At 35.7% G+C, this 12,893-nt stretch overlaps 1 protein-coding gene across 1 annotated transcript in view; it reads left to right on the plus strand.

Moving 5' to 3' along the window:
* Window positions 1-1,612: 1,612 nt before the first annotated feature.
* LOC143226618 (uncharacterized) overlaps window positions 1,613-12,893 on the plus strand; it is a 135,913-nt gene continuing 124,632 nt past the window's right edge. The window contains exon 1 of the mRNA XM_076457826.1: window positions 1,613-2,275. Within this exon, the coding sequence (XP_076313941.1) occupies window positions 2,273-2,275 (3 nt within the window). The 5' untranslated portion in view covers window positions 1,613-2,272. The remainder of the gene's footprint in view (window positions 2,276-12,893) is intronic.

Genomic DNA, 12,893 nt, shown 5'->3' on the forward strand with positions numbered 1-12,893 from the left:
CATATTTAATAGTATATACACCTGGTGACAGAATTCTTGATAGTTACATGTAGGAATAGCTGAATGAAAATATATATATTTCAAATAGTTTTGTCTAAATTTTGGGCCACTCTTTCAGTTCATAAGTTTTCTAACTTACACTGTTACAGACATACGTACACTACCCTGGTAAACATTACCTTAGCTAGTCACCATGAAGTGAACATATTTTAACAATGAATTCGACTTGTTAAATTGAATAACGTCACAGAATATACGACACAGTAATGAGAGATAAGTGACTCTGAACTTAGCTGTGAGTCTTTCATAGTGACTGTTATAAAATGGTTACCCTAGTGACGGACATTTAGAGTCATACAGATAGAAACACTTGCAGCTACAGTGCATACTTGTAACGTTATCCAAACACCGTCTATAATTAACATGAGAAACAGAAGTAACAATAATCAGACATTTATAACAAATGTTAATAAATCACGCCACTTTCGATAACAAATGTTAATAAATCACGTCACTTTCAATAACAAATGTTAATAAATCACGTCACTTTCAATAACATATGTTAATAAATCACACCACTTTCAATAACAAATGTTAAATCACACCACTTTCAATAACAAATGTTAAATCACACCACTTTCAATAACAAATGTTAATAAATCACACCACTTTCAATAACAAATGTTAAATCACACCACTTTCAATAACAAATGTTAAATCACACCACTTTCAATAACAAATGTTAATAAATCACACCACTTTCAATAACAAATGTTAATAAATCACCCCACTTTCAATAACAAATGTTAAATCACACCACTTTCAATAACAAATGTCAATTATGCACACCACTTTCAACAACAAATTTTAAATCACACCACTTTCAATAACAAATGTCAATTATGCACACCACTTTCAACAACAAATTTTAAATCACACCACTTACAATAACAAGTGTTAATATGTCGCACCACTTTCAAGATTAAATGTTAGTAAGTCACACCACTTTCAATAACAAATGTTAATAAGTCACACCACTTTCAGGATCAAACGTTAAAAAACCACAGTCTTACCGTCCATCTAACTGATAATAAAATAAGAACAAACCAACTTTGAAACGTGTTTTTCGTCTGTGATAAAATCAAATTATCGAAACGTTCTGGAATATTAAAGCAGGTTTGTTTATGTCATGTGCTGAGTATTCGATGAAATGAATATCTGTAGTGACTAGTGAAGAGCTCAATAAGATGTGTTGATCATATTGAACCAACAGATTCATCAACAATATAGTAAATAAACACACAAAGTAAGCCGAGGATGCTGCGTCATCTCTTCTGGTCAGCTGATTAATTTTCTGCCATTAGTGAATAATCGATTCATAAAACTAGTTACCATTAGTGGCTTTAAGAACGTGTTGTGACTGTGTACTAATTTTCATCGCGCCTAGAAACAGGTGCATCAGATATTCTGCCGCCATAAAAGCCGCCGGCGAGCATTCGAATGCCATTGCATTGCCTGTGGTTTTTTTTTTTTTTATTCGAGGACACCATACACTAAGCATGCGCAGTATCTGCGGGATGCTGTGTAAGGGTCTGTGGTTTCGAGGCCACGCGCGCAAGTTCTTTGGATGCCTCTAGGTGTTCATTGGTAGAGAGAGAAGAGAGTGAGAGACACCTGTTGCCAATTGTTTACTTGTGTCGCCAGGAAACAAGTTGTGTTGTTCCGCGTGCTTAGTACTCTCGCATATTTAACAATATCCAATGAACTCGCTGTATGATAAGATTATGAAAGGCTGGAAATAATACAACTAGAACAACCCTTGATAGTGAAGTGATTGTGTTTTATTTCACTGAATCTCAGCTCTAAACGAATGCTTTCCTTTTTCGGCTTAACTAACCACAGAAGAGTTCATCGAGAAAAAAAATCCGCTAAAGTGGAGTTTACGTAAAAATATCGCTCAGTGAAATACAGAAGTACCTAAAAGACGCGCTGCACTATCTGCAGATTTATCACTCCGCTGTTAATGGTCTTACGCAGTAAAAAAAAAACAATATGCGAGTATCCAAACAGAAGTCGCCTGGCGTTAATGGGATTGGAATATTGCACCGTGTCTTGGCGGTGACGCTCTGGATAGTTGTGCCGAGATGTGCCGCTGAAGAGCTGTGCTATCCTTCCGGGGGTGTTGCTGGGATCGTGATAGGCACTTTCATTGTGACACTAGTGTTTGGTGGTGTGGCTCTAGCAATGGGTTGGTTTATCTGGAAGAAAAAATATGGTACGTATCTTTTTCCTTTTCAATCACGTTTCTGTCTTCGTTTTAGTTACGTTGTAAGGTAACACGAAATGTTTTCTTTAAGAGCAATTCTCAGTGGCTCAGATAGAAAAATACTGTCCTTTAACTATTACTATATATTATAAAGTGAGACATGTCACTGTGTAATTTTGAAATACAAATAGGTAGATCATGTAGTATTGTAATTACAGAGATATAACTAGCTGGAACAGATTATTTTATGTAGTAGGGAAAGTTATAAAACATAACTAGTTGGAGCAGCTTGTATTTTATTGTAGCGAAATGTCTACTTGTAGAAAATTATGTACTAATGTACAGACACGACTAGCTGGAACAGGTTATATTTTAATGTTGAGATACGACTAGTCGGAGTAGGTTACACCATAAAGACATAAGTAACTCGAAAAAGTTATATTTTAATATAGACATATAACTAGCTGAAACAGGTTACATTACAAAGCACACAAATAACTATATGGTTCATAACGTGATTTGTTGCCGTACATACGTTATTACGCATTTAATACAAACTTAGCCGACGGCACGTACAGCAAGGTTTTCATTAAGCATTACATAAACGTAGCTGCTCAGATTTAGCGCTAAGTTACAAACTGAGCAATGTAAAAATTAGGCGTTGAAAGTTAAAGACAAATTACTGATTGAGTTTAAGCAGTAACTATCTCCAACCATGAGATTCCCAAGCACTCATATCTGCTCATTGTATATACATAACAACTCGAACTAGCTCATTCTCTGTATATCAGTAACTATCTCCAACCATGAGATTCCCAAGCACTCATATCTGCTCATTGTATATACATAACAACTCGAACTAGCTCATTCTCTGTATATCAGTAACTATCTCCAACCATGAGATTCCCAAGCACTCATATCTGCTCATTGTATATACATAACAACTCGAACTAGCTCATTCTCTGTATATCTCTACACACTAGCTCTTTTTGTGTGCATTTTTACACAACCATGGATTACATCATTCTGTGTACATTTATACAGAAGCAATCAAACATTAGCTCATTCTATATAAATCTCTACACAAACATACATTCATCCATTGTGTATACCTCTTTAAACATCCACATACATTAGCTCATTCCATAATATATATCTCACAACCATACGTTAGCTCATTCTATACAGATATAAAAACAACCACACGTTAGCTCATTCCATAATATATATATATCTACACAAGCACAATTTAGCTCATTCTATATAGATATAAAAATAACCACACATTAGCTCATTCCGTATTCATATCTATACAACTACACACTTGCTCACTTCGTCTATATTATCACAAGTTGGATTACGTCTTCCCTGGGTAAAGTCATGTAGGACATCTTTTCATCCACGAGAACATATGAAATTATTAAGTCCCTGGGACATGCTGGAGTATTTGGTTCTATCATGCCAAAGTTACCAGATGTAAATTTGTTGTTAACAGAAGATGGACAAAAAGTTCCAGCGAAAGGAGAATTTGGAAGCTAATACTTTATACGAAACTTATCTTCATCTCTTGCTGTGTATGTGATTGGCATTGAAGAACATCGCACATTGGTCTGTTTGTTTGTTTTTGGATTTCGCGCAAAACTACACGAGGGCTATCTGCGCTAACCGTCCCTAACTTAGCAGCGTAAGACGTGAGGGAAGGCAGCTAGTCAGTGGCACCACCCACTGCCAACTATTGAGCTACTCTTTTTACTAACAAATAGTGGGATTGGCCATCACGATATAACGTACCCACGGCTGGAAAGGTGAGCATGTTTGCTGTGATGGGGAGTCGAACCCGTGACCCTCAAATAACGACTCGAGCACCTTAACCACCTGACCATGCTCGGGGAACTTCGTGAGAAAAACAGATGCTAAGCTAGGACTGAGTCATATAGTATATTATCAGCACATTTTAATGTAAACATGTGACAGTTTTGAAATAGATCTTCCATTGACAAAAGAGAGGCGAACATTGTAACTCCAGGAAAAGAAATAGTCGTTGATTAGTACACTGCAAGATCTACCTTCATAAGTTCGTAGATTAGTGGACAATTTTTCCCAAAGAATGAACTTCGTTTTCCATTCGAGATTGACATTATATTTTCAGCTGAAGTTCGTTTTCTTGTGTTATTATTTCTGGTTATCTCTGACCTATAACTGAGATATATTTTCTTCGTTTTTCTCTTCTTCAATACCTGTAAGAAGTTGATGTTTCAGAACTACGTGATCTGATATTCCCGTAGCTTCTAGACGTTTCCTATGAACTTCACAGGAACTTTATCAACTGAAGAGCTTCCTTTAAAGGTACGTAAATCTTGCTTAAGCCTACTTCTCACATTCTCACCTATAGTGATATCTATAGATTTGCCACGTGCCAATGAATCCAGAAGCGTCCGAGAAGAAAAACTAGGCAAGTCTTTACAAATGTTTTGCAAGTTCGACTAAAGTTTCTTCTCTCAGTGATTCACTGTTCGATTTCGAATTCACTGGTTCACCCGTATCTGTAACTGATGCTTCACTTCTCGATACTGATCTAAGTTACTAGACTTTGGTGACGTTATCTTTAACACCAGGTATTCTAGACCCACATGTGCCCTCTATCTAACATCTACATCACAGATACAGTTCATTATAATCCATCGCTTCTGGTGCATTTGGTTTCTTTAGTTTCTATGTTCCGATCTTTCTTGAAGGGCTGCACAGGATATCACTGTTCCAGAACTAGGACTAGAATAATATGGCTGTTGTTCAGAGAAAATAATTTCAACTAACTTAAAAACCTAAAAGCTGATGCAATTTACGAATGTCTTCAACGACAAACGTGACAGTAGGAATGATTTACTTGAAGTGTTAGTTAAACGTAGAATAATATCGAGACATTCAATACATTTCCCCTAACGACACACAACTAAACTAATACTTACATTCCTTGAATTTTGATACGATGGCCTAAAAATTGTTTTCTGGTTTATTCGCTTTTCCCACGCAGACCCTTCCTAACGAAACCAGTTCACTTCAATTGAACACCTTCTGCACTAGTCAAACATCCTTGAAAAGGAACACCTAGTAGCACGTTATTAATCATTCTTTGGCAATTTTGTCTTTTTGGATTTCTAAAATTTATGTCATACATATCTTTATACTTCCGGACAATTAATTTAAACCTACCATATTAACGCATGTACTTTTTTTTTTAATTCGCGCAGAGCTACACGAGAGCCATCTTGCGCTAGCCGTTCCCTAATTTGGCAGTGTAAGACTAAAGGGAATGCAGCTAGTCATCACCACCCACCGCCAACTCTTGGGCTACTCTTTTACCACCGAATAATGGGATTGACCGTAACACTATAACGCCCCCCACGGCTGAAAGGGCAAGCATGTTTGGCGTGACGGGGATTCGAAGCTGCCTTCCCTCTAATCTTACATTGCTAAATTAGGGACGGCTATTGCAGATAGCCTTTGTGTAGCTTTGCGCGAAGTTAAAAAAAGCAAAACAAACAAAAACATAGCTTGGTGTTTAACTTAAACAATCATTCCAGAAGAAAATGTAGTAGACTACGGTAGGGATATTTGAAACCTAGCGGAATTATAAGGAGACTACTGTCACGTGAAAAGAATATTATGATAATTTAGTTTTGTATTATACCAACAGGGGTCTCTTGCATACTATACGTTTTGTTACCTGGACGACTTCATTTTTACGAAAACATCATTTTGTTTCCCACTTTCCCCGCTTGTGTGTAGAAATAAACTGTTTGTTACTTCTTAGTTCTGTTGCCGACCGCGACAGAATGGTAAGCCTAAATAAAAACAGAGAAGAGATGTTGATTTCTAAATTGTAAAGCATTTAGAAATCACGATCTTGCAAAGCGGAGAGCCGTTTGCAGACGATTATCACTTGACCTTTCGACCTCGTCTTGCTATGTATTTGTGTCACAGGCAGTAACGCTTTTATTTCCAGTTATTTCAACCTGTTTTCTACACATGCACGATTTTAAACTCTCGATGACTTAAAGTCAGCTATTACGGATCCTTGTTAACGTAGCATTTGTGAAGTTTAGGCTTAGTAATACGTGTATTATTCTAGTAACAATGACTGGGCTAGTCGGTTTGTTAATAACATGTCTATTCCTCGTTCGACGGTATTGTCGCGAAGTGCTGATTGAGAGGTGCTTATTTCTGGTCTCTACCAAGCTTTTTCAGAATATGAATATTTCTGCCGGCAGGGGGAAAATAAAAACAAAACTAGCATATAGGAAACTTGACGAGACAGAGAGAATGGAGAAAAAGATACATTTATAGTAACAATCAATGGGTTGCTCATTCTGTTATATTATTGCAACCATCTCTAGATCTGGCACAGCCTGCTAGTTAGCGCACTTGACTCGCAATCTGAAAGTTTCAAGTTTGAGTCCCGTCAGCCAGGGGGGTGTTATAATGTGACGTCCTATCCCGGGAGTTGGCGGAAACTGATATTGATTTAGCTGCTTCTTTATAGTCTATCACTACTAAATTTGGAACAGTTAACGCACATAACCCACTTGTGGCTTTGCGCGAAAGTCAACAAACAAAAAAATAAAGTTTTTGTTTGCTTTTTTTTTAATTTCGCACAAAGCTACTCGAGGGCTATCTGCGCCAGCCGTCCATAATTTAGCAATGTAAGACTAAAGGTAAGGGAACTAGTCGTCACCACCCACCGCCACCTCTTGGGCTACTCTTTTACTAACGAAGAGTAGGATTTACCGTAAGTTATAGCGTTCTCACGACTGAAAGGACGAACATGTTTGCCGTGAGGGGAAATTCGAACCCGCAACCTTCAGATTACAAGTCGAGCGTTCTAACTACCTGTCCAGGCCGGGCCGATAAACAAATCGTTTAACTCACTACAACAATACATAAATATTAACTCTACCATTGTTAATTTTTAACTGATCAGTTTTTCCTTGCTATCTTATACATTATTTTTACAGTAGTAATAACCAGTAGTTAGAAAGTTAACCCTCATACTTGTACATTATTTTTACAGTAGTAATAACTAGTAGTTAGAAAGTTAACCATCATACTTATACATTATTTTTACAGTAGTAATAACTAGTAGTTAGAAAGTTAACCCTCATACTTGTACATTATTTTTACAGTAGTAATAACTAGTAGTTAGAAATTAACCCTCATACTTATACACTATTTCACGACACTGGGTGTGGCCAAATGTCTTTGAAAGTGTGCACGGAAGAGACTGCAGAGCATTCTGATAGAGAAAGGATCCAATAACACAAGCTGTGGACCTCCGCCGGAAGACATAAAGACAAAAATACATTACCCATAGACTAAGTGTTCCTGCTGACACCTCTCACAACTGCTGAACGATGCCAAAGGTCTATTGACCTTTTATAATGTACTATTTTAACTTTTTCATAAAATGAGTTATTTCTTATCTTTTTAAGAAAGTAAGCCTGTCAACATTTCGTCTCATAGGTCCTTGTACCGGACGTAATGTCCTCCTAATCCTAAGCCTAATCACTAAAATTAGTTTTTCTTCACACCATGATAGAAGTTTCTAATACTTTGGTGTCTTACAAATTCGCCTGACTCTCTAATACTTAGTTCCATTACAACATTAATTTAAAAAAAAAATCTTACATACGAAACGTCTCTTCGCAAGATAAAGGCAGATACATTTAAATGGTACTAGATTTGTTTTTTTTATATCCAAATAATTATTAAAATTGTATTCTTCTAGGCGTTTCCTAGTGACTAGAGTTCCAGGCTGTAAATACGAGGGTCCATGGTTTGCGTCTCTTTACTGCAAAATCGCGACTCTCAGTTTATGGCTGAAGGTGGATTATAAGAATGATGATCAAATCCACTGTTGAATTAAAGCAGTTCAAGAGTTGGCGATGGCTATTGTTGACTAACTGCCTATAGTTTGACAGTCATCTATTGTTGACTAACTGCCTTCCATATAGTTTGACAGTCATCTATTGTTGACGAACTGCCTTCTATATAGTTTGACAGTCATATATTGTTGACTAACTGCCTTCAAAAAAGTTTGACAGTCATCTGTTGTTGACGAACTGCTTTCTATATAGTTTGACAGTCATCTATTGTTGAAGTTGTTAATTTGTTATTGAAACCAGAATTGTGAAAGTTTCTGTAATGCGTCTTTTTTTATTGCTGCAGCTGTATTGCATAACCAGAACAAACAATCAATAACAAACAGAACACTCTTATAGTTTTAAAATGTTAACACAACACTTTATAACAAAAATAAAACCATCAATACAAAACAGAACACTCCTATGGTTTTAAAATGTTAAAAAAACACTTTATAACTAAAACAAAACCATCAATACAAAACAGAACCCTCCCATGGTTTTAAAATGTTAAAACAATACTTTATAACTAAAACAAAACCATCAATACAAAACAGAACACTCCTATGGTTTTAAAATGTTAAAACAACACTTTATAACTAAAACAAAACCATCAATACAAAACAGAACCCTCCTATGGTTTTAAAACGTATGTTAAAGCAACATTTGATAAAGAAGTTAAATATATCTAAAAATATAACATTTGTGAAGTTTCAAAATACTAAAACAATATATGTTAACCAAGGCAAAAACCACCAAATAGAAAAAAAAACATTCCTAAGGTTTTACAGTGTTACAGCATTTGATGAACGAGAAATTCCTATCAATAACAAAATGAACATTCCTGAGGTTTTACAATGTTACAACATTTGATGAACAAGAAATTCCTATCAATAACAAAATGAACATTCCTAAGGTTTCACAATGTTACAACATTTGATGAACGAGAAATTCCTATCAATAACAAAATGAACATTCCTGAGGTTTTACAATGTTACAACATTTGATGAACGAGAAATTCCTATCAATAACAAAATGAACATTCATGAGGTTTTACAATGTTACAACATTTGATGAACAAGAAATTCCTATCAATAACAAAATGAACATTCCTAAGGTTTTACAATGTTACAACATTTGATGAACAAGAAATTCGTATCAATAACAAATTGAACATTCCTAAGGTTTTATACAATGTTACATTTTATGAACGAGAAATTCCTATCAATAACAAAATGAACATTCCTGAGGTTTTACAATGTTACAACATTTGATGAACAAGAAATTCGTATCAATAACAAATTGAACATTCCTATCAATAACAAATTTGATGAACATTCCTAATGTTTTACAATGTTACAACATTTGATGAACAAGAAATTCAATATCAATAACAAACATGAACATTCCTAAGGTTTTACAATGTTACAACATTTGATGAACAAGAAATTCGTATCAATAACAAATTGAACATTCCTAAGGTTTTACAATGTTACAACATTTGATGAACAAGAAATTCGTATCAATAACAAATTGAACATTCCTAAAGTTTTACAATGTTACAACATTTGATGAACAAGAAATTCGTATCAATAACAAATTGAGCATTCCTAAGGTTTTACAATGTTACAACATTTGATGAACAAGAAATTCGTATCAATAACAAATTGAACATTCCTAAAGTTTTACAATGTTACAACATTTGATGAACGAGAAATTCCTATCAATAACAAAATGAACATTCCTAAGGTTTTACAATGTTACAACATTTGATGAACAAGAAATTCTTATCAATAACAAATTGAGCATTCCTAAGGTTTTACAATGTTACAACATTTGATGAACAAGAAATTCGTATCAATAACAAATTGAACATTCCTAAGGTTTTACAATGTTACATTTGATGAACGAGAAATTCCTATCAATAACAAAATGAAGATTCCTAAGGTTTTACAATGTTACATTTTATACACGAGAAATTCTTATCAATAACAAAATGAACATTCCTAAATTTTACAATGTTACAGCATTTGATGAACGAGACAAACTCATCAACATAAAAAGAATAATTTGTAAAGTTTTAAAAATGTAGAATTAAACTACATCATCTTCCATTTATTATCCAATCCGTCAAAATAAAGCCCAAGGCAACAATCTCTGACCGTCTATATAGCCACAGTCTTTGATTATAAGAACCGTCCAAGCTTCATGATGGTAACTTTGAAATTTTAGACATGACCCATCTCCTCAATCAGTCGACTGGAACATAGAACCCCTCAGGCCGGCAGGGGCACCAAAACTAGAACAAAAACTTGTTAAACAGGAACACTGAAAGAGTACATCAAGCAAATAGTTGTTTGTTGGTGTATGAGCTGAACATTATTTACTAAATCTTTTTTTAAAAATTTGTCGTTTATAGTTTAGGATTTGTATAACACCCTAATATTCGTGATGACGAGAAATCCACTTGAAGTAAGAATGTATCTCAAGACAGATGGGTTTAAAACTTTTATTAAAATAAAGTAGAAAACAACGTTTCTTCTACCTTCTGAGGTCATCTTCAGGTTAACAAAGATAGAGTTTGCAAATGACTGTTGCCAGGTGCACGTCTTAGGGACGAGGGTGTAAACGTGTACGAGATTGTAGGCGGCGCTGCAGTCAGATGTTAGTTTATTAATCAGTAACTGCAGCGTCACCTACAATCCCGTACACGTTTACACCCTCGTCCCTAAGACGTGCACCTGGCAACAGTCATTTGCAAACTCTATCTTTGTTAACCTGAAGATGACCTCAGAAGGTAGAAGAAACGTTGTTTTCTACTTTATTTTACTAAAAGTTTTAATACCTATACCAGCCGTCTTGAGATACACCCTAACATTGTTCAGTTGTTGTTTCTTCTCAGGTAGTCGTTTCTTGATTGTTTTTTGGTTCGTCAACGTATTTACTCTTACACTCGTTGTATAAAAATTCCTTTTCCCATACACGTAAAGTCATGTGAAAAAATTAGGACACCCTATGAAAGTCTGTGTATTTTTGTTACTTTTTTGGATATATAGATATTTAATCTCAATTTTAACAATACTGAGAAATTATAGGAATATAACTAAACAATTAAAACTGAGAAATGACTTTTTAAGATCTCCTGTAAATGTAATTCTACAAAAATGCATATTCTAACTGAGGAAAAAGTTAGGACACCCTACCCCCTAATAGCTGGTGTTACCTCCTTTGGCTGAAATAACTGCAGTGAGACGCTTCTTGTAGCCATCTACCAGTCTCTGACATTGGTCTGAAGAAAGTTTGCACCACTCCTCAATGCAGAATTCTTTCAGCTGTGAGATGTTTGAGAGGTTTCTTGCATGTACAGCCCGTTTCAAGTCACCCCACAGCATTTCAATGGGATTAAGATCTGGGCTTTGACTAGGCCATTCCAGAACTCTCCATTTCTTAGTTTTCAGCCAGTCCTTGGTGAATTTACCGGTATGTTTTGGGTCATTGTCGTGTTGCAGTGTCCAGTTCCGCTTCAGCTTTAATTTTCTTACAGATGGTCTCACATGATCCTCAAGCACCCTCTGATACACAGTAAAATTCATGGTGGATTCTATGAATGTGAGCTGTCCAGGTCCTGCTGCAGCAAAGAAGCCCCAAACCATGACACTTCCACCTCCATGCTTCACAGTTGGTATGAGGTTCTTTTCCTGGAATGCTGTATTTGGTTTACGCCAAACATGTCCTCTGTTCTAGATTCCAAATAATTCAATTTTAGACTCATCCGTCCGAAGAACATTAATCCAGAAGTCCTGATTTTTGTCTACATTCTCTCTGGCAAACTTCAGTCTGACCTTGATGTTTCTCTTAGAGAGTAAAGGTTTCCTTCTTGCACACCTCCCATGCAAGTTAAACTTGTGCAGTCTCTTTCTGATTGTAGAGGCATGCACTTTCACATCAACAGTAGCCAGAGCCTGCTGTAGGTCCCGTGATGACGTGTTAGGGTTTTTGGATGCCTCTTTTAGCATCTTGCTTAGCAGACGCTCTCGGGGTGAACTTCTTTGGACGACCATACCTGGGCATGTTGGCAGTTGTTTTGAAAGCCCTCCACTTGTTGGCTATTTTCCGGACAGTGGAATGGCTGATTTCAAAATCTCTTGAAATCTTTTTAAATCCCTTACCGGACTCATAAGCTGCTACAATTTTCTTTCTGAAGGCCTCAGACAGCTCTTTTGCTCTCACCATGGTACTCACTCTCACTTCAACAGTCAGGAGCACACCAAACTAAATATCTGAGGTTTAAATAGGGCAAGCCTCATTCAAAATGCTGAGTAACGATCTTCTAATCATGTGTACCTGGTGTGATACACCTGTATGTGAGTTGAGCCATTTTAAGTGGGAATAAATGTGGTGGTGTCCTAACTTTTTCCTCAGTTAGAATATGCATTTTTGTAGAATTACATTTATAGAAAATCTTAAAAAGTCTTTTCTTCGGTTTTAATTGTTTAGTTATATTCCTATAATCTCTCAGTATTGTTAAAATTAAGATTAAATATCTATATATCCAAAAATGTAACAAAAATACACAGGCTTTCATAGGATGTCCTAATTTTTTCACATGACTGTAGGTACCCTACGTATTTTAAAATAACATAGAGCGATACAGGGTGTACTTTTTCATAAGCTTAACTGACTTATAACATCGTTCGAGGTTTTCCGTTGTA

The sequence above is a fragment of the Tachypleus tridentatus genome, chromosome 9 (assembly GCF_004210375.1).
Source record: "Tachypleus tridentatus isolate NWPU-2018 chromosome 9, ASM421037v1, whole genome shotgun sequence".
NCBI classification, from domain to species: Eukaryota; Metazoa; Arthropoda; class Merostomata; order Xiphosura; family Limulidae; genus Tachypleus; species Tachypleus tridentatus.